This window comes from Poecilia reticulata, linkage group LG17 (genome assembly GCF_000633615.1).
Source record: "Poecilia reticulata strain Guanapo linkage group LG17, Guppy_female_1.0+MT, whole genome shotgun sequence".
Taxonomy (NCBI): Eukaryota; Metazoa; Chordata; class Actinopteri; order Cyprinodontiformes; family Poeciliidae; genus Poecilia; species Poecilia reticulata.
Genome location: NC_024347.1, coordinates 27195320 through 27221309, shown reverse-complemented (window position 1 = coordinate 27221309; position 25990 = coordinate 27195320). Strand labels below are relative to the sequence as shown.

At 38.5% G+C, this 25990-nt stretch overlaps 2 protein-coding genes across 7 annotated transcripts in view; one reads left to right on the top strand and one right to left on the bottom strand.

The window, feature by feature from the left end:
• miga1 (mitoguardin 1) overlaps positions 1–15293 on the top strand; it is a 22272-nt gene extending 6979 nt beyond the window's left edge. For both annotated transcript variants that reach the window (XM_008434632.2, XM_008434631.2), the window contains exons 6-16: positions 1038–1186; positions 2428–2554; positions 3482–3582; positions 4742–4851; positions 6493–6565; positions 6654–6740; positions 6828–6926; positions 7010–7144; positions 7228–7281; positions 7920–8036; positions 9936–15293. In XM_008434632.2, coding sequence (XP_008432854.1) covers positions 1038–1186; positions 2428–2554; positions 3482–3582; positions 4742–4851; positions 6493–6565; positions 6654–6740; positions 6828–6926; positions 7010–7144; positions 7228–7281; positions 7920–8036; positions 9936–10154 — 1271 coding nt within the window. In that variant the 3' untranslated portion in view covers positions 10155–15293. The remainder of the gene's footprint in view (positions 1–1037; positions 1187–2427; positions 2555–3481; positions 3583–4741; positions 4852–6492; positions 6566–6653; positions 6741–6827; positions 6927–7009; positions 7145–7227; positions 7282–7919; positions 8037–9935) is intronic.
• On the bottom strand, positions 12653–25990 carry fubp1 (far upstream element (FUSE) binding protein 1). 5 transcript variants are annotated; one of them, XR_001777480.1, is made up of 20 exons: positions 25810–25990; positions 25272–25395; positions 24275–24310; positions 24158–24194; positions 24030–24076; positions 23874–23945; positions 23273–23330; positions 23022–23184; positions 22835–22933; positions 22407–22505; positions 22217–22319; positions 21180–21419; positions 20673–20833; positions 20423–20574; positions 19728–19804; positions 18807–18932; positions 18501–18575; positions 18052–18114; positions 13773–15875; positions 12653–13257 (listed from the first exon to the last, which is right to left on the bottom strand). XR_001777480.1 is itself a non-coding variant. In XM_008434626.2 (20 exons), exons 1-20 carry the CDS (start codon positions 25900–25902, stop codon positions 15451–15453), a joined length of 1998 nt encoding a protein of 665 aa, XP_008432848.1. In that variant the 5' UTR covers positions 25903–25988; the 3' UTR covers positions 12653–15450. The 5 variants fall into 5 exon arrangements, 4 of the variants coding, with proteins under 4 accessions (XP_008432848.1, XP_008432847.1, XP_008432849.1 ...); XM_008434626.2 differs by having other exon boundaries at positions 12653–15459; positions 15712–15875; positions 25810–25988; XM_008434625.2 differs by having other exon boundaries at positions 12653–15875.

Genomic DNA, 25990 nt, shown 5'->3' with positions numbered 1-25990 from the left:
TCACCACAGAGCTGGAAAGTGGTCTTGTTTGAAGTTGTTGGGTCATCTGCTAATTGGAGCACAGACAGAAAAACAATCACAAAACAAACCATGTTTTAGTGACAAATCAGTGTCATGATGAATCAGTATCATAAATTTCTTACCTCGAGAATGTGAAGGATGCCGCCACTTGCAATTCCCAAAGTTTCTTTTAGATGGTGCAATATGTGATTGGTGATGTGTCTAGCATAGGCTTCACCATGGCAACAGTTTGGTTTACTTGAAAAATAAAACAAGTCTTATTTTAGTTCATGTGCTCAATTACAATATTACATGAATTCAAGGTGGCAAGACAGTCATTTTAATTAAATCAAACTAGGACTACTTAAATTCACCAATCAAAAATAGTGTTTAAAATATCCTGGTAACAGTGTGGAATATCTAACCTTTTTGACTCATTGCATTTAAGTTTTTAAATTACAGCACATCAAACACCCTCAGTTAGTGAAATACTAGGCGGAATTGCCCTTTAACCRTTTCCYGAATCAGAAGYTATGAATGAGAAGCCACCTTAGCTATGTTAAAAAACGGAAGCTACCAAGAACTCGTGTCGATATTATTTTTAAGCCACAGCTATTGTGGTTAATAACTGTTCAAAGCTCATATTCACAAGAGCGGCTCTTTAACCACGGATGAAAATTGGCATATCACGACATGCTAACTAGCTTCAGTTAGCTTATCTTAGAAAGACAGACAACTTTAAACTTACCTCTGAGTACAGCAGCTGTACTGGAAGTCATTTAAAATATCCAAAATAAATAAACAAAATAGAAATGGTAAATAAAATGAAATAGGAAGAAAAAGGAGATAGTTGAGACCAAAGCACCAGACTGAAAACTTTTATCATCTAGTTTTTCGTAGAAAGAGAGAAAAGAGAAAAATAATAAATTATGCAAATGGAAATTATTGAGCTTGTTTTAATTTTATCATGCGATTAATTGATTTATCCTGAGGAATGCTGTGCTCTAAGACATGAACACGGTGTGTGTCTCTCTCAGGCATGGATTTGTTTGAGGAGGCGCTGCAGCACTGGGAGGAAGCGCTGACGTTCAGGAGCAGACAGGGTGACGATGACGACGACGATGCCGCGAGCTGCAAATCTGTCAAAACGGGAGCTGGAGATGCAATCGCTGAGCAGAGCATGGAGGTGAGAGACGAACTCGGCTTCCTCACTGGCTTCATGTTGGAGCAGCTCTGTCATGTTGGCTCTGATTTGCTCTTTTTCTTGACTTTTCTTCATTTTATTCTTGTTTGGACGATTATTCTCTCCAGTTTTGGATGCTTTGTTGCAGGAAGTATTTCTTTTTCCCTTCCCTTTTACAGTACCAAACAGTTATAATGCGTAACCGTGGCAACAAGTTTCCTTTTTTTTATTTTAACAACTGGGAGTAGGTGACTAGCATCTCAAAAGCTCAACTAATATCCCAAAGGTGTTAAAAAGGAGGTTTTATGAAAGACAGTCATACAACAATAGATTTCAGTCAGAGGACTCTTCAGATTTGTTGCAAAACTGACTGCTACTTCACTTAACATCCTTCAGATGTTAAGTGAAGGTTAAAAAGGTATCAAACTATTCAGAGCAGGTATTTGGTGCACTTTATTTACTTTACAAATGCATGTAAGCTACAGTTTGTACTGTTTCAATTAAAAGAAACACGTTTTCTCACCACTTCTTTGATTCATTTTGTCCAGCTGTTGACTTTAAGTCTGCGACCAACGAGAGCCAGGTATTGTGTTGCTGGTGCTTTTAATCAGTTTTCAGTTAAATTAATTCAGTCCAACTCCATAACAGTCACAAAATGTCACCAAAATCACTCTGTCCCTCTAAAATCTTTCAGAAAATCGCAAAAGTGTATTGAATTGTATTGTTTGCTGAATATCGCAATATATATTGTATTGTAAGCAGAATATTATGTATCGTATTGTGAGATTATTGTATCACTACAGCCCTAATTCTAATGAACATTTAACACTGGAAGACATTTAAATATCCAAAATAAAGAAATAAAAAAAACTTAAGCACAAGTAAAATTAATTATAGAGTCTTTGTAAACAAAATTGTCCTTCAGAAAAATAGGGCTTGTTGAGACCAAACTACCAGACTGAAGACTTTTGTCATCTAGGAAAATGATAAATTATGCAAGTGGAACTTATTGAGCCCATTGTAATTTATCATGTGATTAATTAATTAATTGCCTATTGTGACAAACCTATTTTGGACCTGAATTAAATAAATATCCTGAGAGAAACGGCCACATGAATGGATGGATTTTAAAGCTGATAACCAAACATATTTTCAGATGACGTAAAAAAATAGGCCGTGCATCGTGTCTAATGGAGAACTGATGATGATGATGGTGAAGTTACAGATCGACTGTTTGTGTTCAGGACGTCATCAGCGCGGAGTTTATCCACAGGCTGAAGTCTCTGCTGCAGCGGGCTTACCGCCTGCAGGGGGAGTTTGAGGGCGTCCTCGGCATGTCGGAGCCTTCGTCCCGCAGCAGCAGCAGCCAGGGTGAGTCACCCATGCGCTCTTATGTAATTCTTTATGCCAGCACATAATCCTAATCCAAAGGTTGTTTGAGCTCTGCGGTATTATTTCTGAAATATGCACTGCAAAACATCCTAGTTCATACCAGAGAATGTGAGTTTACCAAATGTTTTCTCCAATAGTACAGCTGGGTTTTCTAACCTAATCAGTCGTCTTCATCTATTAGAGGAAATTATTTTCTCCATCATTCTGTCTGCACATCGATTTTGGAGAAAAATGATGGACAAAATGGCGTTCTTATCTCGCCTGTATGGCAGACTATTAACAACTAAATCAACATGATCTACTGATAGCATTTTGACCCTCGTTACCTTTTGTCCTGTTGGTTCATTTGTACTCGGTTTCTTTCTTTTTTATGCAATAAAAAATGGAAAACATCCCAGTTCAGTGTTTCGTCAATCCAGACAACATTTAATTTCCCTATATTCTCTATCCATCTGTTTATCCATCCATCTATCCATTTATTTATCAGTCTGCTTGTTTAGCCATTCATCCATCCAGCAGTCCAGTTGTTTGTTCCTCCATCTGTTTTTTGTGCATCTATTCCTCCTCTAATCAGTTGATATTTTGCATTTAAAGCTAGACTTTGACAGAAATGTCTATCATGAAGTGAATTAGATTATTTACACATTAATGTCACGATTCATATCACTTAATAAATCACTTTGTTCACTTTTTGATCAGTTCAGTCCAGAAACGACGTATTCAAAATGAAGTACGACCATTTCTCTTTGGCCAAAGAAAACGTCTCTCTATTCTTGATACATTTCCTTTCATTTTCAGAGTTTATGCACAGATAAACTCCACTGAGCAGCTTTAGAGCGTCCATGTTGCTGCTTTTGGAAACTCAATGAACAAACTCAGCGAATGTTTGTGAATTCTGCCTCCCAGATCAAACGGCGGACCTTCTGGCCAGAGAGGAGCTGGACGACGTCTGTGTCAGAGACAGCATCAGCATCGCTTCCAACGACTCCTTCGTGTCGGCAGCTGAGGTAGGAAAAACATCAAACTTTTCTCTGGAGAAAGACTTAAGGATTCAACTAACTTATTTCATTTTACTACGTTTTCACCAAAGCATAAGTAACGGCACATTTTCATGCTTTTCTTCTCCATTAAACCAAAATGCCATCCTTAAAATGTTTTACTTTTAACATTTCAGGTGTCAGAAAGTTTGGTTTTATTTTTGCACCTCAACACTTAAAGTTTGACTTTGATGCAACAGTAAACATGCAGAAACGTCTGTAACCTTGTGCCGAAGTCTAAGGTTGACTCAAATAGCTGCAGGTAACCAGAACTCGGTTTATCTTCTTTACTCATTAWCTCTCCTTAACTCTCTGTAGGGGGTTGAACTTTGCATCCAGCACTATTGGTCATCTTGACCTGCAAAGTGCAAAAATAAACTGGACTGTTGTTCAAACTCATTTGTTTGTTGAACTCCCCTGTTTGAGTCCATCTGTGAACCTGTGTTTCTTAAAATTAGTCCCATTTTGATGCTACAATTATTCACAAAATAAAGATTTGTTTTAATATATATGTTGTCTGTAACTTAACTGCAGCTAAGTGTGGAAAATTTACTTAATGTAATGCAGCTTACGTGCATATCTAGTCATAGCAGATTTAAAATGGAGAAGCCCAACAAAATCTGTGTAATAGACCTTTAACACACTGCTAAATCCTCTGCCAACTTCAGTGTTGGTTTTCAAGATTTGTGGAAATAATAAACCCCAACTAGTTTGACTGTCCTCTAATTATTCGGGACACATTCACACTCGAATGTCCAGAATGTTTCAAAAACTACTGGAAATATTGAATTTAAGTTGGGAAAAACAAATAAAATTTATTTTATTTTTGTCATGTTGTCCATTTCTTTAAATTTATTCAAAACTGGAGATCATATATACTGATGGAAAACATGTTATTGTACTGGAACGCCTTACAAATCCAACTGGATATTAGAAAACATCTACAAATACCAACACATAAATGAAGCTGGTCACATACACAAACTAAATGAATAACATCCAGCCACACAATATTCAATCAAGTCCTGCTCAGCTTCTGTTTTCAGTATGCAAACCACACAGAGTAAAACGATTTTAAAACTGAAATATTATTCTACTTATTTAACCTGGGGTCGCGTGTTTGGTTCAGCTGTCGGAGCACAGAGATCTGAGGAACACTTTTCCCCTGGGACATCATCCTTTTTACGAGGAGGCGCTGCAGATGGCCGAGGACGGCAAAATCTCCTCCAGGGTGCTTCGGTAAGAAAGTTAACATCAAAGCCTGTTTGGTACATCTGTGAGATTGTTATAGCTCTTCTACAGCACTTCAGAGGAAAACAAAAAAATAATCAAATTACTACTAATTATCGATTAATGGTTTATTAGATTTAAATTAGTTCCATTCGATTAACTAATAATGTCCGTTTAGACATTATTTTAGTCTTGTCGTTTTGCCGCCATCCAGCAGAGGGCGCCGCTGGTCATCCTTAAACGGAGCCATTAGTAAACAGAAACAAAGATGGCGGCGGGCTCTTCGCTAACAGGAAAGAGAAACGGTCCAAACGGAGTTCGTGTGGGGTGAAAATGCTCTTTATGCGGTTCTGTTCTAAAATACAAACACTAGATAAGTTCCTAAAGATTTCAACTTATTGGCGCTCGTTCAGCCGAGCTGCATGACGAAAGCAGCGTCAACTTATCAATCAAAAACTTCTGATTTGCTATGAAAGCGGCGCTGAGGATAACGCAGAAAAATTTTAACATGATGCCAATTAGCACGATTGATTTTGAGAGCTAATAATGTGAGAAAACAACCATTATCTGTTTATTCGGTCAGCATTTAACACAAAAACAGTCACATATGATGTTGGGCGCCTTTATTCAATTAAGCATTAGAAAAAAATTTCCCTTCATGTTACGGTCGACTTTTGATACAAGAGAAAAGTCGGCTTTTTCAGAAAATGGCCTCATCAATTAATAGTTAGTCAATTGGTAAAAACAAATCAATTTTAGATTAACTCATTAATCAATAACATCAATCTAGTCCAAACTCAAAGAAACATCAGAGAAGATGGTTTTGTTGACTGAAGTGGCTGTAAAATTTATTCCCGCCTTTACCTCGACATATATAGCTTGCACAAGTTAGTAAAAGTGGTGCTTAAAATCTAGCTTGGCTTTTGTTATTACTTATTTAGTCCTTTTTAATTATTTAAATAAATTTCTGTGTTGCATTTGGACGACACTTTAAGCCTTTGTTGCATCTCTGTGCTGAATGTGGACACACCCTATGTTTAAAGTTCAATCTGATTAAAACTGGACTCATGTTCATAGTTCACCACTTCAAGTCAAATTTAATAGTTTTTGTGAAAAATGTTGCAAAGGCCATGATGATGCAAAGCTTTTAAAGATCTCTCCTCCTAAATCTGGTTTTACAGAAATTAAAATCCTAACATTCTGGTTAGTTGACCATATTGTTGTTTTTTGTTTTGAGAAAGCATTATTTTAATAGTTTTCACTGGAAATCGGCTCAACAATGTCGAGCTTGTAGTCCCAGTTGCCTTGAAATGGATCAGAATCAAGTTTATTGCCAAGTTATTTGTGACAAAGTTGAATTTATTTTGTTATCATGTGTGGGACACAAGAGAACATGTACAACCAAAATATCAACATTTGTACATCAAATTATAAAGATGGTATGCAGAGATATTGGGAAGTGTGCAAACCTGAAGTAAATGGGTTTATAAAATGGAGTAAACGGTGTGTTCATGAGTTTCCATTTTATATTCTTACAGCATCTTAAACTCTTACAGAACCGGAGAAACGGCATTAAGTTACTGTTATGCACACACAAACCTCAGCTGCTCTCAGTGTTGTAGGTGAAGTTTTGTTCTCAATAATTTTCAGAACTGAGATACTGGAATGTCTTGGTGACTTGGATTTCCTGGCGAAGCTGCACTGCGTACGGCAGGCATGTGAGGTACAGTCCAACTTCTTCATCATCATCATCTCACAGTTTCATCTGCAGAAAACTGATCAGCTATATTAAAACATTATTTTGTCTTCAGCTCATTTTGAGTGACAGGGCGACCAGGATGTTTCTGGCTGACACTGGAAAGAAAATCTTGTCTTCCATTATAGTCAAAGCCCAAAAAGTAGGTCTGAAACGTGGCTTTTGTGTGTTAAATTATATTTAATGGTTGAGTTTTTCTCCTCTTATGGACGACTTTCTGTTTTTCCAGAGTCCAAAGCGATTTGAGGAAGTGTTTGAGGAGTTGATTGTCTTCCTGGAGCATTCGGATCATTGGGAAGACACAGAGCTGGAACTGGCTTCACGAGGGGTTTGTTCAAAAACCCAGATTATTAAGTTGTGGCACCACAGTTCTTCTTTGTTTGTTTAATATTTCACACTCTTCCTCACTAGGTCAGGCATCTGAACTTCTACGACGTTGTTCTGGACTTCATCCTGATGGATTCTTTTGAGGACCTGGAAAATCCTCCCATCTCGATCCAGAACGTGATCAACAACCGCTGGCTCAACAGCTCCTTTAAAGAGACGGTGAGGGAAAACTGCAGGAAAGTAAATTGATTTTTACGCCACTGCTTTCTGGCATTGTGTTGAATCACTTTATTATTTCTCAGGCGGTGGCGTCAAGCTGTTGGTCAGTACTGAAACAGAAGAGACAACACATGAAGGTAGGACCGTCTCCTAATGCGTGGGTTCCCCAACTTTTCCATTTCATGGCCCCTTTTGTAAACCTACAGAAAATACGCCAAAATATGTAAAGAAGCATCAACTTTTAGAATTCACTATTCAATATTTCCTTCATTCATGTAGCATAAATGTTGCCTCATACCATCTGAAATTTATTATCAGACAATATATTATGACTTTATTGCTAGATAATACAAATTTTAATGAGTTTCCTCTTTTGATTATTTGAATATAGGTAATATTTTATATTAATCACATTAGATTAGATTTTATTCCCACAGTTCTCGTGGTTTTTTTCAGTAGTTTCCTCCACAGCAGCAAAGTTTCCAGTTTCTTGCTAAGCTAGCTTGATTAATTTGACTGGTAATCAGAAAATTAGCATCATTTAAATCAATTATATTAACTTATATTTTATCTAAAAATAATTGAGTAACAGAAATTTTAAAAAATATGAAAATTTTAGATTTTTTTAATTTTTGCTCCCCCCCTCATCTTCTGAATCCTCCACAGCGCCCCCTGGTGATTCCTAGCTTAAACATGCTGTCCTAATTCATACATCAATACTAAAACTGTTATTTCAATGGATTACACTTAGTTGCGAACATTTTTGCCTTTCCAGGTGTCCAACGGCTTCATCGCTCATTTCTACGCTGTGTGTGAACAGATCAGCCCTGTCCTGGCCTGGGGCTTCCTGGGGCCAAAGAGCTCCCTGCACGAGTTCTGCTGCTTCTTTAAGGTCCGAAAATCAGACTGATCTGTGGTATCTGATTTCATTCAGAACTTTTAAATCAAGATGATGAGTTCTCTTTCCAAAGGCTTATTATGGGAGATTAAAGCCCTTGAAAAAATTTTATTTAATTGCCACTCAAGTTCTGAGTAAAACATCATTCTATATTTAAAAATTATTCAGACCGACCGAAGTATAAAGTTAAGTGAAAATTTTGGTATTTTAAAGACTAAAATGAAAATAACTAGAGGTGTGCCGATCAATCGGTCACGGATCATAATCGGCCGATTTTCGTGAGAAAGTGTATGATCGATGATCGCCGATCATGGTCTCTTGTTGCCGATACCGATMACCTGCTTCTCATTTCGCAGCCTGCCTGTGCAGCTGGTCTCTTCTTTCCTTCACTCTGCGCAAACGCGCAGCAACAAATCCTAAGCGATGTGGAACTATAACGCACTGAGTGAATGGGGAAGTTTGCGTGTTGCGGCGGAAAATTGAAGCACGTCAAAATGCATCAACATTAATCTAATACGACATAAAAACAATGCCATACTTGAGGGAGTTTGGCTACATCGAGGCTCACTGCAGTAAAAAAGACATATGGAGGATCAGATAGCAGGTAAAGCAGCGCACAGCTACAAACACTCACCCGGATTAGCATGACGGTCAGAAAGCTAAACAAATAACCCGCAAAATTATTTAAGTCTTCGAGCTGCGATGTAAGACACTGGTTCTGCTCTCGCTGTTGAACCGCTGCTACGCTACAGGTAGTAATATTTCACAGACGGAGCGCCGCTTCTGCTCCACCTGGTAGTGACTCTCACACCGAACCTCTGTTTAAAGCTGCAGCATCTAACTTAAAAAAAAACATTTTACATTCGTATTAAAACTTTCTGTCCTAACATGAGACAGATAATCTCTGAAAAAAGAATCGATCTCCTCCCTGCTCTGCATAATTACTCCGCTCAGTCAGAAACGGCCACTCAGAACTAGCAGTAATCAGCTAGCCGCCATGCTATCAGGAAGTTTTCATTCAGTAACTCAGGATTGTTTATTGTAATGGATCCTGTATTTACCTTTTGAATGTCAAGTTTTATACTTGAATTTTTTTGGCAATGTTGAGAGGCAATTTTGGCAATTTTGACTCTTTGCATTATTTAGCATCTTCAGAACCTTCATATGTTATCAGTCTGTTAAAGATTGTATTACCAATAGCAGTACAATTTGCACAATGCCTGTTTTGTTTAGTTTTCTTCTTGGAAAAAGTTATTAAAAACAAGTTTTTCTCTAAATTAAGGTGAATTCATGGTTCCTTTTTCCACATAATGTAATCGGTAGTGTTTATGATAAAAAAATAATTATGTGATTGGTATCGGTGATCCTCATGGGTGATCGGTATCGGCAGGAAAAAACCTGATCGGCACATCTCTAAAAATAATATAATTACAAAATAAAAAATTAGGCAAAATAAAAATGTTTGCAAATCAGTTTGTTTTAAAAAGAAAACTGCAGGTGTGTGTCTGGGTCTGGTGAATTTTTGATTAAAACAATGTTTTTCATTCAGAGGGTTGAGAATCCAGAAATTTTACTCAAGAGTAGTGTACAGTACTACACTAGTGTACAGTGTAGTACTGTACACTAGTGTACAGTGTAGTACTGCACACTAGTGTACTGTAATGTACAGTACTACACTGTACTTTGAAAATACTCAAAGTACAGTGTAGTAAAAATAATCCAAAAAAGTAAATTTTCTTCCCCAAAAAAGTTACTAAGGTAAATCTAACTAGTTACTATCCAACTCTAATAATTTGCCACGTTGTTTAAAATGATCTCGGTTGGGTTTCTCGTTGGTTATCCTGCAGGCGTTGAATCCTGACCTGGTTTCATTTTCATTCGTTTCTCCTGCAGGATCAGGTGCTTCACTTCCTGAAGGACGTCTTTGACCTGGATAAAGTTCGTTACTCCACAGTGGAGACGCTGGCGGAGGACATGCTGCACCTTCTGCACCGCCGCTCCGACCTGCTGCTGGCCTACCTGGGAGCCGACGCCCTGCGGCCGCTCAGCGGCTGCAGCGGCCCGCAGGTGCAGCTGGTGCCCAGCGCGCTGCTGGAGGCACAAGTACAGTAAGCGGCCACACGCCCAATCCACAGCCGCTGGACCAAAGAAAGTTATTTTCTCTGACTTTTTCCAAACCATGAGGGGTAAAACAGACGGACGGTCTGAGATCATAGTGTTTGCTTTTGTGGATCGGTCTGCCTTCGTCGTCGTCTGATGTGGCCTACTCCACGTTCACGGTGCCATATCACTCTTAGCTGGCGGTGCACCGATCTGTTTTCTGCCTAAGATTCCGATTGGCCGATACTGACTTGTTTTAGTCTGAAATGTTGCTATCCGAGTGAAATTTTCCTCCTCCATCTTCTTGAAACTAAACAAAATTGCAGTCAAATGTTTGTTCTGCGTTTGTGCTGCCATCATTCTAAAGACATTAATGTTTCCACAGATTATGAAAGGTCAACCAGCCAGTCCACATTTACAAAATCAAACTCAAACTGGGGGCAATCAACTAAACTGTTTGTGCAGCAAAATTTTTTTCAATTTATTAAATAATAAATGTTTCCAGAGATTATGAAAGGGTTGACCAGCCAGTTCACATTTATAAAATCAAATGAAATGTTTTAAATCAACTGTGCTGTTTGTGCAGAAAAATGTTGTTAGCATTGAAAAAGTTCCATTTTTTTTTTTTTAAATCATTTTGTAGGTCAATATGCAACAAAATTATATATGTAATAAAAAAAGATGAATTAAAAGTTTCTTTAAGTTAACGTTGCTATGTATGTGTATATGTAAAAAATTTATTAGCACAGTAAATCGATATAAATTCACTGTAAATGTGGACTGGCTGGTTGACCTTTGGTGACCTCTGGAAACATTTATTGGTGTCTGTAAAATGATAGTGGCACAAAATGAAAATTGTTGCAGCACAAAAGGTTGACGATGATTTTGTTTGATTTGAAAAAGATCAGGTGGCAACTTCACTCGGGTAAAGTTGCTAAAAATCGCAAGAAAGTTGGCGAGTTGGTGACAGCAACTCKGCAACCTTCAATAAGTATCGGCCGATCACTGATCTCTCAAAATCAATCGGTCCGATTTATCGGCGCACCGCTACTCTTAGCAATAATGTGTAGTTTTAACCTGAAGGTAAGTGTTGCGCTTTGTAAAATAAAGTTGTATTTATTGCGGTTTATTTGACACTAAAGAGATACGTAGCCATATTTATTTCAGTAGAAAGCCAAAAATGTCTGTTTTGTAGATGTTGCAGTTGTCTGTAAGAGCATATTGCAGGCTTTATCACATTTATTTAACACCAACAATGCAATAATATTAGACGCATTTGCTGCTCAGGCGAGCCTCTTGAACAGGAATCGTTTCCTTTCGACATAGAAACTCTAAACCTTTGTGTTATTCTTGAAGCTGTGAGCTTTTAAGCAACTTGTGCCAGTCCTTTTTTAATACAAGCACAAGAAGCCTTAACATGAAAGCAATTACTCATCATCCGTCACTGTCGGCTTCAGTGTATTTTCACAGTGTGGCATGCAGAGAGAAGTTTCACTGAAACACATAGAAATGTATTCAAAGTTGCTGTAAATCGTTATTTTGGGAGATAAAATGTTATTCTAACAAGTCTGACTTTAAACACCCCACACCTCATGCATGTAGAGTAACGAAGCAGCTACGTTTAGCCAAAATTAACCACAAGTATTCAGAATAATGTAGATGTGAGTAAAAAGTCTTCAGCCTTCAATGTGTGCATGAAAAATCTTTTTGCCACTTAGGCTGTTAATTCATAAACCTGACATTTCCCAATAAGGTAGCACTTTGTCTTCCCTTATTCACTGCAAAAACAAAATTATTTTTGGTCTAGTTTCTGGAGTAAATATTTTAGTACACATGAAATAATAGATCTAACTTAGTAACTTTTCAGGAAGAAATATGAACTTGATTAAATATTGATGAAAAATTATTTTACTTATGAAATAATTGACAGTGGAACAAACTTTTAAAAATCAATATTAATTATTCATTGAAAACRAGCCGTTTTGCTGTAAAGCTACTTTGAAGTCGTCTCATTTCAGTTGTCTTAAGAYATTTGCATTACGAACTCCACAAACATACTTGGTAAGGTTTTGTGTTTTTGCAGTGTAGTAGTGTGAAGACAAACATGAGCTTTAAACTGAAGGAGGCCCATAAGGGATCAGTTTTAAGCATGAATGTACACAAAGTGTATTAAAATTCTCCAAATCAATCAAGTATTTGCAAAAAATGAAATTTAAAGAYTTTTTGCACATTTAAAAAGGTTTGAAACAAAAATAAAAACTGGATTTGAGTTCCAACGTTGCAAAGAATTTGAGCTTTGTGTTTTATTTCAGTCTGTGGGAATTTGATCTGGAAGTCAARTATTTCCTGTTTATTTGTCCTCAATATAAATTAATGTGGTGTTGACTGATTAAGGTTAGATTTGTGGGCRAACTGTATTTTGTGTAAAATGAAGCAAATAAAGACTTTAAAAAAATGTTTCCTTTATTCAAACAAATTCCCGTTTTAAAAATGAAACTCAAGCAGGTAAATCCCGTTTGTAACAACTTTATTGGTGAACATGGCAACATATTAAAGGTAATTGAAAAGACAACCCAGTAATGTAATATACACAGCACATGAAACCTGTTTTACCTCTAAGGCATGCTTCTTGTTTTGTCCTCTACAACCCCTGTTTTCAAACACTTTAGCGCATCTCAGTCTAAAACAATTAAAACCCCTTTTTTATATTTTATTTACTACAAATAAAAACTGATAACCTCCAACTTTTCTGCCTAAAACACTGTATGGGTCATTTAAAGTTTCAGTTCCTGCTCTCATCCAACTTTCTAAAGCTTAAAAAAGAGGTACATTTGTAAATAAAGGCATTCAGAAACAACCTCTAACACACTGTAGCATCATGAAAGAGTTAAAGTCAACCCAGGCTGGCAGAAACAAATCAATCTGAGCAACAATTTGCAATCACAGAATTTAAATTTCATTGCGTTTGCTGCTTTACCTTATCACTGGAGCTCTTGAACGGTCTACGTTCAGCAGCTGGACTGACTCAAAGGATTCCTCCTTTTGGGGTAGGGGGGGGAGACAAACTACGACACGGCCTGATTTTACGACCTAAAGCCTGCAGCATCCTCCAACACTGTGAGCAAGAAGTGAAGGCAGCAACGTTTCAATAGAAGGTTTGCACTGCACTTTAGGGCAGATTTACACCACGACAGAAAATTATTCAGAGAACAAATAATGATAAAAATGCATTTCACCGATTATTCCACCTGACATTTGAGCACATTGCTAACTTCTGGCAACAGCGTAGCATGCATTTCATTWAAACCCAATGTCAACCTAAAGGTATCCGTGAGAAACAGTGGACTTACCAGAAGGAAAATATGGAGCACATATTGACAAACATTTCTTATTTTTTGGGAAGGCAACCATCAAAACAAGTGATAACCCATCATGCAGTTCAGGAATCAAAAAGGCTAAGAAATGAAATAAAAAATGGACTGCTCAGGTGTGTAAATATTAGGCACATTTCTTTACAACTAAGCATCAACGCATTGAGGCATGTTAACACCACAGGTAAGCATTTCTTTGCATGAGTACACGTCATTTTCAGAGGACAAAAATACACTTGTTCCCTTAGGTTTCGCTTACCTGTGTTAATGCGGCAGAACCTAAGGTGCAAGGTCTGGAATGACACTGCAAAGATCAGATATATATATATGTATATTGCACTGTTTGCCATCAGTGAACAATGCAGTCAAATATTGTTCCGACTTTAGTTCAACAGCCTGGCAGGACTGATCAGTCCACAACTAGCATCCACATGCTTAAATGGGACATGCTATGAACTTTCTATACAAGTACTGGCATTGAACAGCATTTCTGTTTTGGTTAAATAATAAACATGAGCTAACAAAATCACTCAGCAGGTCAGATGTAAAGAACGCAAAACCCAGATTTCTACCCTCGTATCAGAAAATCCATCACTACACATTCTAAACAAGTCATACTTTCAATGCTACAAATCTAAATTATGCAAGTCACAAGTCTCAGAAACATGTGGTACAAGAATCAAACTTWACTTTTTGCCTCTTTTCAGTACATTTCATACTTACCCAGATTTAAAAAAAGAGGGAAAGTGGGGTAATTTCTCACAAAATCTACATTTTTAGCAGTTTAGAAAGCATAAAAAAGTGCATTTCTTAGTTTTGTACTTACATTAGAGGAGGGCTCAACTGATGGATGGAGCTGCTGCTTAGCCACCCCCGACCCTACAACATCTATGCTTTTATATTGGATAAACACTTTGCAATGTTTTTATGTAATATATAAACTTCATTGAAAGTTAAAAATACAGAATTGGGATTGGGCAAGACAAAAAATAAAAAAATAAAGCTTCAACACATTTTTGTTTCATACAGTTGCAAATTCACCTGACTGTCCTGGAAAAAGGAAAAATAAAAATGACACTAAAAATATATAGCATTTCTTGAGACCACATTTTCTGAGGGACGTGTTCAGATTACCTGCTTACCGCATAATTTTGTTTTTTTCTAAACTTTCCTGTGGAAGAGGAAGTGGCTATCAGGGGCAAAACAGCAGTGCAGAACAACAACAACTAGCTCAACAGCGACGCCACACATACCTGTCAATTCAAGAGCATCTACAGCTACAGTCAGCAATTTCAATGTTTAAAAATAAAAAGGAAACAATTTCTAATCAGCAAATGAATCATTCAGGATCACGTTTCTCAGCCTTATAGACAAGTTGGAGAGAGACAGGACAGCACAACTTCAAAGTCGATTTTTATAGGACAAACCCACACATTGCCTACGTTTCAAACAGGTAATACAAAACAAAGACTTTCATTTAAACCCTTTTTTTCAATGCATGTTTGTTTTGAACCACCCAAACTTACCAACACAGGAGGTTTCAGTTTGTTTTATTGCAAAAACACAACAGGCAATAGCATTTTTTTCTTTTTTTTTCTTTTTTTTTTTTTAAAACTGAGATGATTTACATGGTAATGTCTACAGCTTAATAAACATGAGTTCTAACCACATTTAATGTAGATACAGGGCTGGAATGACCATATGTATAATTACCTTTACTAAAAACATAGCATTTACAAGAAAAACAGAAGGAAAAAAAAAACAGAAAAAACAAAAAAAACAAAACCAAGAGGACGTGTTCGCCGGGTAATCTGCCATCTATGTGAAACACTTTCAAACCAAGGAAATTTAAGATCTTCATCAAGGCGTCTGCATCCAAACATTTAACAAAGGATTTTGTTTCGACAATGTAGCATTTACTTTATGTCCACTTCACATTACTGGCCCTGTGCAGAAGAAATACATAGAAGATACATTGCATGTTAACAGCAGAAACAGTGGACTCAGCTTCCCAAAATAAAAAGATTAAAAAACCTGCTGAGGGAGGAAAAAGAAAAAGTTAGGGTGTTTTTTTTTGCTGCTGCTGCTGCGTTCACTGGAGCCCTGTAAAAACCTGAGGAAGGAATCTGGGGGGAGTTAAGGTACAAATGACAAGTGCTGCAGTCAATGTAGCGGGCAGATTCTTAWTCGCGGCGTACCTGAGGGGCTTGTGGCGCTGCACCCATCGCCTGAGGGTTTCCGGTGCCGTAGTAGGCGGCCTGCTGGCGGTAGTACTCGGCCCAGGCGGCGCTGTAGTCCGGCTGGCCGCCGGGCTGAGCAGCCGCCGGCGCCGCAGCCGGAGCGGCCTGCGGCGCGGCTTGACCTGATGGAGCACAAACAAACACTCCATCAGTGATAGAAATAAATATCACTGGTTATATTTATTTCCAGTGATATTTGGAAATAAATATCACACTTTTCTGCCTTAAAATAAAGGCAGAAAAACATGTAGATAACACATGTACCTATCGCCTATAGATACATGTTTTGTATCTATAGGCGATACAAAACATGTCATTTACATTAACCCCCCCCCCTCCAAAAACATCATTCATATAGTGTAAGATTTTTAATCTGATCAGTTCAGCCATTCAGCTGTGCAAAACGCCTGGGTAGGACATCAATATGTACACCAATCAATCAATAGATAATGCATCCGATAGGATATTCTATCAGATGCACAGCATTCTGGGAGTTTTAAGCATTTTCACTCCACTTCTCATAGATAGCTAAGCAATGTTAGTGGAATCAACTGATTCGCTCTCTGGTAACCTAGCAACTCACTCATTCTTTGGTTACCTAGCAACTACCTGTTAAGTAACTGACAGCAGCAGTTTAAGGTTTCGCCACTGTGCCTCATAACAGCTTAAAAATAAAAAAAAACAACAATGGCGTGGAGTGAAAACTGAATGAAATAGAAAGTTACACCACAGGTAGGCAGTTTTTCAGATATTTTATTGGAAAAAAAGAAACGACTAATAATTGATATTGATTGATATGAAAGTTTCCAAACTTCCACATTACAGAGCAGTCCTTCCACCGTGTTTCCCCACTGAGCTCCTTCAGACTAGCCAGCAGCAATTAGAAAACACCTGGTTTAACTGCTGATCTGTTGAGCTCAGTATACGAACAGCTACTCAGCGAAACGCTGGTGAAAACGTTGAAGGGTTAATAGAGGAACCATGTCACTGTCTCTTTAAAAACTCAAGAAAGAGCATGAGTTTTTAAAGAGACAGAGACCCAATTTCAAGACAGTCTTTTTTGATATATGAAGCATTTTGAAAACAACTGAAAGTAACATAATTACTTGACTGTGCTATAAAAAGGCATCATATGCCTGGAATATGCATAATACTGCCCCTTTTAGCTCCAACATCTCTCCTTGCCCTGCCGAAGAAAGTAAATCCTCCAGTATGAAGGTGCGTCACCCTAAAGACTGTGATTTCAACCACCCTCCTTACTTCTAATGGCAATCGTTTGCTCTACATTTTATGTAGAGGTATCATAGGAAAGGGGGCCAAACTTTCCTTCCATTTTAACTTTATTTCGGTTGATAACATAAAATCTTGATGAAATATAGAGGTTTGTGGTTGTAATGTCAGAGAAAATACATTTAGAGGGTGAGACTGTTGAAAAGTATGTAAGAAGGGGAACGAACCCRCCACCAACATCTCTGGGTTGCGGGTCAGAAACCTTCTGCTTTTCTATTGGGTGGTTGTTTTTACAGCATCTCTATGGTAGAGAGCTGCTAGAAGAGCCAACCACCCTAAAACAATCACCTTTTACCAGCAGTTGGAGTTTGATTTAAATAATCTGGACAATATGGAAATAAACCCTTCAAGTTCACATTAGTGCCGTTTAGTCCGCTTCAATCAAACTCTAGTGCGTTKAACTAGAAAGTCCGGTTCGTTTGGGGAAGTATGAATGCGCAATCAACCTGATGTGGACCAAAAAATGGCTGAAATGAAATTGGTGTCGTTCGAATGCATATGTGAATGCCGAGCGGACCAGAGATCGCTACAAAAGCAGGAAAGGGCCTGCAGCGCAGGGAATTCTGGGTAAATACAACCAAAACAAACACGCATGTGTAACATAGTTTGACGACAAAAGAGAAATCCTACAACTGCTACAATCTGAAAATATTACATTTTATGAAGAAGGACGTCTTCTTCTGAGATTTTCATGCCATTTCCTTCAGTGGTTCTTGCTGCAGCGCCACCACAGGCGAGGAGGGGAACAGCTTTAGAAATTAGTTGGGCGTAAAAGCGAACCGCACTAACTGAAACAAATGTTACAACTTTGGTCCCGAATCTAACGGACCATCAGGTGGGGAAACAAACTAAATCAGTTTACCGTAGTGCTGGCTGAATATTGGGCTCATTGTCTGGATTAACGGCAAATCTACAGTTTCAAGCTTTTCTGATTTAAAACACAAAATATAAATAACTGCTCTCTGCGGTGAAAACCCCCTAAATCATAGTAATGCCTTCAGTACCAACCTTGTTTCTTGTAATACTCCTCCCAGGCTTTCGTGTAGTCCTGAGGCGGCTGATTCTGTTGACCTGCAACGACCAAACAAAACAAAGTGCGTTAATACACACAAGCCCAAAACAACAAAGGGGAACAAACAAACATCCTACATTTCTAGCCACAATTCAAACATTCATTACTTAATTCAGTAACGGGGGGAAGAGGGGGAAAATAATGACCCGTTGGAAATCTCTGGCATCAGCTCTGATAAAGCCCTAAAATAACGACTGTGTCAACAGCTCAGTCCTGCAGATAATTCAAAGTCTTGCAGTCTAAACAGCACAGGCGGTGGAGGCTTACTGAAAAACAGCAAGCCCAACAAAATAACCCAGACCTGAAAAAGAAGCGGATTCAAAGCCCAGTGGCTGTTTAGACTGGCTGGTGTTAATAGGTGTACACTGAAACTACAATCATATACCCATTTTCTTGTAATATTCCTCCCAGGCCTTGGTGTAATCTGTCTGTCCACTCTGACCTGCAGCCTGTGGGTCACCTGTTAAAAAGAACCGTACTTGTAATTAGTGAATCTTTCTCAGCGGCCTCTCCTCCACCCGCTGTCAGCCTAGAGATGGTGGAGGAAAAACTACTCTGTCGCTCTCTGGGAAAGAGGTTATTTCGAAGTGAAGCCAATCCGGCCTGCGTTCTGTTAGATACGCCAGTAAATCTAACCGACTAAGCTGAGCCTAAGCATGTTGCTGTAGAGGCGGACGGACACTGGGCTCACCTTGACCGTTGGGTTGAGCCGTGCCTGGAGCGCCGCTGGTCGGAGTCATGGAGGCCTGAGGCTGCTGGCCGTACTGAGCGTAGTACGCCGCCCACGCTGCCGCGTTGGCATCAGCTGCTGCTTTATCTGAGCACAAATTGRGTTTGGTCACATTTAGGTRAATTTAGACAGGCAAAAAGATAATAATCAAATTTTTATTTTTTTTAATTGGCATATTCTGCAGATTTTTCATTGAAGCATTTCAGCTTTTTTATACATTACAAATGCATCAAAGGAAYAAGTAAATCTTTATTTAAATAACAGAATAAACAACTGGACCCATAACAAAAGCCTAATAAATTAAAACAAAACAAATAATTTCCATTTGCATGACTTATCGTTTTTCTCTTTTCTTTCTTTCTACCAAAAACTGGATGATAAAAATATTCAGTTTCTGTTTTGTTCATTTATTTTGGATATTTAAAATGTCTTCCRGTGGTGAAAGCTCATTCAACACTAAAACACTATAAAGTTTGTTGTCCAGAAAAAATTGTWACTGTGACATAAAAAGTTCAGCCCTTCTTACTTGACTTATCAATGCAGTAAGGCTGATCTGTTGAATATTTTAATYAATCGATTAATAACTGGACAGCAAAAAGTGATTAATAGGAGATTTTTTCCTCTTATAGAAATTGAACGCKGGTTTTCTTTTTTGTTTGATTTCAGGGATGCACAGATAGCATTAATAGATATCTATCAAAATCCCATCTGCCTGCTTGTGTTTTTATCTTCTCCATATAAATTCAATAATACTTTGATCCCAAATTAATTGAACACCTTCCAAATATAACAAACTAATATTTTTATTTTATATTATAACACAAAAACCCGATGCTAGCTGTACCTGTTTAATTTTGCTTTGTAAATGTTTCTGTGACTCACTTGGATCCGGCTGGCCCTGCTGCCAGTGAGGATAACCGTTCCCCCATCCTTGAGGCTGATAAGGAGCAGGAGGGCCACTGATGAAGAGAAGATAAATCATACATGAATTAATAAAAYASRCTAAACCAGAAGCTTGAAGTTGATCTACTATGTTTCCTTGAACATGTTAGGATTTGGTTCAGCACATTTTCCCACAYWAAACCATTCTTRGATAGTAAGATTTTGWTCTGGTCTGGTTTGTTAACTCAACATTTACACTCTCACGTGAAAATGGCTGCAAACAGATGTGCAATTATACAACCATACGCCTTTGAAAAGCATAAGTGTAGCCTCCTGCAGAACCAAAAAGACAAAAGCACAACCAAAAATACTATGCCGCAAGTAGTTTCTGGGTGGTTAGTCAATAACAAAACKTGTCTTTTCCAGCAGCCATTGTACAATGGTAAAACCAGCTGAAAAAGAATCCTGGAGTTCAGCTTGGGTTGCTAGATAACGGTGCAACGCCCGTCTATTGTGACTATTGTAATCAGGAGGTTTTTAAAACGGCTCCTCCTCCAGACACCCAAAATGGCTGGGTGTCTTTTTTTTTTTTTAAGCGCTTGGGTTGCTTTTAGCAGGAGTCGAGACCCAAACTGAAGTATAAAAATGTGTAAAAAGTCAATTTTGCATAATATGTCCCCTTTAAATGAACTCACTGTGGTCCTGGAGGGCCTTGGTTGTAAGGTCCAGGGTTGTAAGGTCCCATTGGAGCRCCTGGGGGTCCTGGTGGTCCCGGAGGACCATGMRGACCWGGCCCACCATGTGGACCYGGGGGACCATGTGGGCCTCCCATCGGAGTGACTGGACCCTGATGAAAGGCAGGAGGAGGGGAAAAAGTCAGACATGAGCCACAATTTCATTGCTGGAGGGAGGATTTTATATAAACCCTAAAACCAAAYATCTCACCCCGATCTTCTCCTCCACCAGCTGCCTGGCGTAGTCGATCTGCTGAGGGTTTCCTCTGACGGTGAACATCTTTATGTTGGGGTCGGCGTTGGGTGGAGGATTCCTCTGCAGTTCAATCCTGGCTCCCGACTGCTGGCTGATGCCTTTGATCGTCTCGCCCCCTGAACCAAGACAAAAAACAGTCAACATTTTAATTTTCCGGTTTTCAACACTTACTTTAGTTAAATCAGGAGTTTTCACAGTTTGTTCACTTTTTCTACAGTAAAATCCAAACAGTTTCAAGGTAAGGTAAATAATCTTMCAGCTCARATTAAGTACAATATGAACAATCATTTGACTTTCTGTCTTTTCTCCTACAACTTTATTATAACTTTATTACATAGCAGTGCAGACAGAATATCACACTCTCCAAACACCTCATCAAAATTAAAGTATTTCAGGATTTCAAGCACCTGTAAAACCCTTATTTCAACTAAATGTAGTAAATAAACAAGATGAACTAATAACCTTTTCCAATGATCAGCCCAGTCTTCATGGTTGGGACTGTAAAGGAGAACTCCTGCAGGCCACCAGGGGGCCCCATGTTCCAGTTGCCCTGCCCACGACCACGTCCCCTGCCCCCTCCGTGTCCCGGAGGGCCTCCAGCCTGGACGCTCCTCAGCAGGTCCGAGATGATCTCTGCTGCATGCTGGGCCTGGTCTGGAGGGCCCATGATCTGTGCTATCCTGTCAGGCGTGGTGCCGTCATCTGGAACACAGGTAMAGGCGTTAGCTTCAGCGGCTACTCTGAGTCTGTCAACAACATGGTATAAACACACCAACTAAACGGATCATCAGTAGCTGCGTTTCCATTGACCTTATATCGACCGACTAGTGATTAAGTGGCCATTATCTTAAAAATCTGAGTTTTCTCTTGCATCAAGAGGGCTAATCGTCTTTCTATAGCAAGAATTTAAAAAACATTTTAACACCATCTTGTGTCCCTGTTGGATGACAGCCAAATTACAACACTAAAAGGTTGAAACAAACATTATTAACCAATTGGAATCAATTTTAACCTGATAAACTATTAATTGATGATTAATTGCAAGTTGATTAACTTTTTGCATCCCTAATGGAAACTAGTCAATTTTGTTTTTTTGCACTGTRTTTTACTAAACTGAATGGAAATACTTTTCCCATCAGTTATGATAAATTACCAGATGTTATTACTGGCGGAAAAGATGAAGAAAATTAAGGATGATGGCGCRGCATGTTCTTTTTTTAATTACTTATGTGTGATTTTTAATTTAGTTTCTAATTTGACTGAAACCTCACAATTGCAAAATTGTTTTTTTTTTTTTTTGACATTAGCGGAATATCAACAAAGTTTTGCGCACATTTGTAATGGAAACGCAGCTACTCACCATTAATCTGTGTTTGGGTCTCAGATTGTTTGGGTTAGGGTTATACATCAGCTTGTCAGCGTGGTGCATGAGTTTTCATCATAGACCAAAACAACTTCAAACTTCAAATGGTAGCTTGTTTTTGATTCAAMCAGCTCACCTGGTTTGAACTGGATTCTGACTCCTGTGTCGTTCTGTATTTTCTTTATCATCTCTCCATTTCTGCCGATTACAATCCCAACTGCAAACCGCGGGACTGGAACCTAAGTGGTGGCAATAAATAAATAAAATTAAACACAGGATTATAAGTTGCTAGCCGACAGTCAAACGGTGTAACGACAGACACTCACATCTAAGCTGTCTCCTCCTCCGACCCTGGACCCGTACTCGCCCCGCTGCTCCCTGAAGCCCTGCTCTCTGATCAGCTCCATCACCATTTCTTTGGCTTGCTGAAAATCGGAGAATAAAATGTCACTACATCTGGACAAAAAACATGCAGATTGATTAAAATCATATCAGGAAGACACGTGAATGAAGATGTTCCACAAAACCTTCTTCAAATCAAACTAAATGGCATCAGATAGTTGTGCAGCAAAGATTTTGGTTTGTGCTGCTCTCATTTTCAGTTTTCAGAGGTCATAGRAGGGCAATAAGACTCCCACTGTTTTTAATCAAACAAATTTGGTGTCAATTAACTGACCAGTTTTGTTTGATTTGAAAAACATAAAGAGACCGACTTCACTCTATCCTGAAGTTTAAAGACCACAATTAAACTCACCTGGACTTTAAACGGGTCTCCAGAAATGCGGAGTGGCTTGTCTGCGCCCGTGTTCTGAGGTCCGTCTTGGATCATGACCATCTTCACGCCGGCTCGTTCCTGCATGGAGGAGCAACACCACAATCAGGTCGACTTTCTCCTAGTAATCAACACCTTTCTGCTTTTTGATCCAGCATCCATTACACACCTGAAGGCTTTTGATGGTCTCTCCTCCCTTCCCAATGACGAGGCCAGCTTTGGAAGCAGGCACCATAATTTCCTGGACCGTCATTCCCGGACCGTCGTTGTGGTGGAAGGCTGGAGCCGGACGCCCCTTCTCCACGATCTCAGTAAGAAGTCTCTTTGCGGCCCTGAAGGGGAGGATTTAATTGGACATGTTCACGATGTAATCAAGTGTATCATTTTATAAATTTACAAAAGTTTTTCTTGAATACTTACTGGATTGATTCTGGTGCCCCCGTTAATGTCACCGACCTGTCGGGCATCCCTCCGCTGTCTACAAGACAGAAACAAGTTTCAACTGGGGCAGCAAATTTTACTTATCAAATATTCTGACAATTAATCAGATAAAAGAAAAATAATTTAACCACTTCAACCTTTTTAATACAATAATTTAAAAATAATAAACTAGTCAATTTCTCTTTTAAATATTTTATTTTAAAAACATTTTATCGCTTAAAATGCAAATGTTATTCGCCTGATTCAAACTCAGTGAATTAAAACCGAGTGAAGCTAAAACTGGGCCACTTCAGGGATTTTGGGTAAAACATCTACAGACAAAGGTGTGTTTATTATTCTAAATGCAAAAATAAATATACATTTTGTACAGTTTCAGTTTAATTACTGGTGTGAATATGTTTGGAATTTTTTTCAGCAAAGTCTTCTTTGAGTCGGTGTACTCCAGTTAGCGATTAATCGATTACTAAATTAGTTGGTAATAATTGATTCATCACGAATAATAATTTCAGCCCTAGTTTCAACATCCAAGTATAAATCCAACAGTAGTTTTTAAAAAATTATTTTATTATTACAGACTTACCAGGAGCAATCTGTATTTTACACCCCGATTCCTGCTGGATGCGGGATATTTGTTCACCTCCTCTTCCAATAACTAAACAAGAGTGAAATATTTCAGTTTCACATAATAAGAACAAAAAAAAATCGCAATTTACCTCACAAGAAAAAAATTACTTACTAAATCCAACCATTCCATCTGGAACCTTGAATTCCTCTGATGTTGATCTAGAAATGAAGACAAAACCATGAGTGTGTAGAACACACACATCTGCCTGAGGCTGGTTGGTAGATTTGAGCTGAGTTTACCTTGGAGGGCCGCCCATTCCTCCCATGGCTGAGAAGGCTGTGGGGAAACATTACAGTCCATTTGACGGGAAATTAAACTAGTTTTTAAAAGACTTGAAAAGAGCAACTAAGACCTACCGTCATTTGTAGCTACTTTCTTTGTTTCTGGTTGATCTGTGATAAAAACACAAAATAAACCGCATAATCATATCTGTTTACACAAACTTAATGATGCTGTTGAACCTGGAAATAACTTGTACATGTTATATATGTGGTAGAAACTTCTAGGCTAAGGATACATGAGACTTTACTTCCAGTTTTGCTTTCTGCAGAACATTCAGACTACGACTAAACTTGTATAACAAGTCTTGGCTAAATACGATAAATCCCTAAAGCCAGTCTAACAACACACAARCACACAGCTTGTAGCTGCCATTTTAGATCGTCTTAAAGTTTTGTTGTCAAAATATGGAAAACAAAGACTCTTGAACTACATTTTTAGAAAAGGTTCAGTTTGATTAACTGTACTGACATCAAAAGTTAATCTACATATAATTTATTCATAAACTTTAAAATCAAACCTCTTCTACATTTAAATGTGATGTTTGTATAGTGTATTTAATAAACTTCTTGATAATTACTATTCAAAATCTATCTAAAAAGTTTTATTTGAAGCCCTAAATKGGTAACAGATGTCTTTCTTTACATAAACAAATGCTTTATACATAACATTTATTTAGAGGAGTTGGCACCAAGTCATTTATACATGGACTCACATTTAATGTTATTGAAACACTGCAAGTCAAACTGTCTTGAAAGTCAAGATTTACATTCTTTACACAAACCACTTTTATCAATTTCTTTCACTAAACAACTGAAAAACAATTAAATGTAGRCATTGCTAAAACAGTTCTGTAGATTCACAACAAAAGCAAGGGGTGAAGCATGCAATTGTTACGTCTTCACTTGAAAACGTGAAAAAAAAAATCAATCTCTAATGTGGTTAGTAGGTTGTGTTAGTATTAATGCTGGATTACAGACAGCTGAAAAGAGGTGAATGCACTGTAGAGGCTACTGAAAGAGAGGGAAGCATTAATCATGAAGAGTTGCATTAAGATCGATTTGAGCCACTGACCGATATTCAGGTTAGGCATGGGAAAATACCCACCAGCGTCCTCCAGGGGCCTTTTCTGGCCTCCGTAGCCAAACTCGTTCGTTGGTGGAGCCGCAACGCCATCTCCGCCGATCTTGGCTGCGATCTAAAAAAGAAAACCATAAGAAAAGCGGGACTTTTAGGGTATTTTCATCTCCAGAACATCAAGTGGGGGTTGATGCACGCGGCCTGCGGCCTACTTCTGCCCGGAAGTCGTACCAACAAAGGACCGCTTTAAGTTCGCCTTAAAATGTTTTATTGATACAATCATACAATAAAATGGGGTTGATTKTATTAGACTGATTGCAATTTTGTTATTTTCTATCAAATTATGCAGCAGTGATCGCTTTAGATAGCTGTTTTCACTTTTGCAGTGGCGTAACATTAGTCATCCTCTTAAATTAGCCTAGCCTAGCTTAGTCTGTCGCGCTGCCAACTGCAGGGACTCAACGAAAATCGGTCACTTCACCAAGAAGTTCATAATATTTGTACCATTTTTTGCCCTAATCGTACTTCTTACCTGTCTCGCTCGCTGTAAAGCGTCTTTAAARGCATCGTTCATCCCCCCACCCGCGTTAGAGGACGGTGGAGCCACGCTGCTGTAGTCTGCCATCTCTGCTGCTGTTCTCCTCTGCCGCGCCACAAGATGGAGGGCCTCATTCACTGCAGACAGACGTCTGCACTCGCGGTAACTGGCTCGG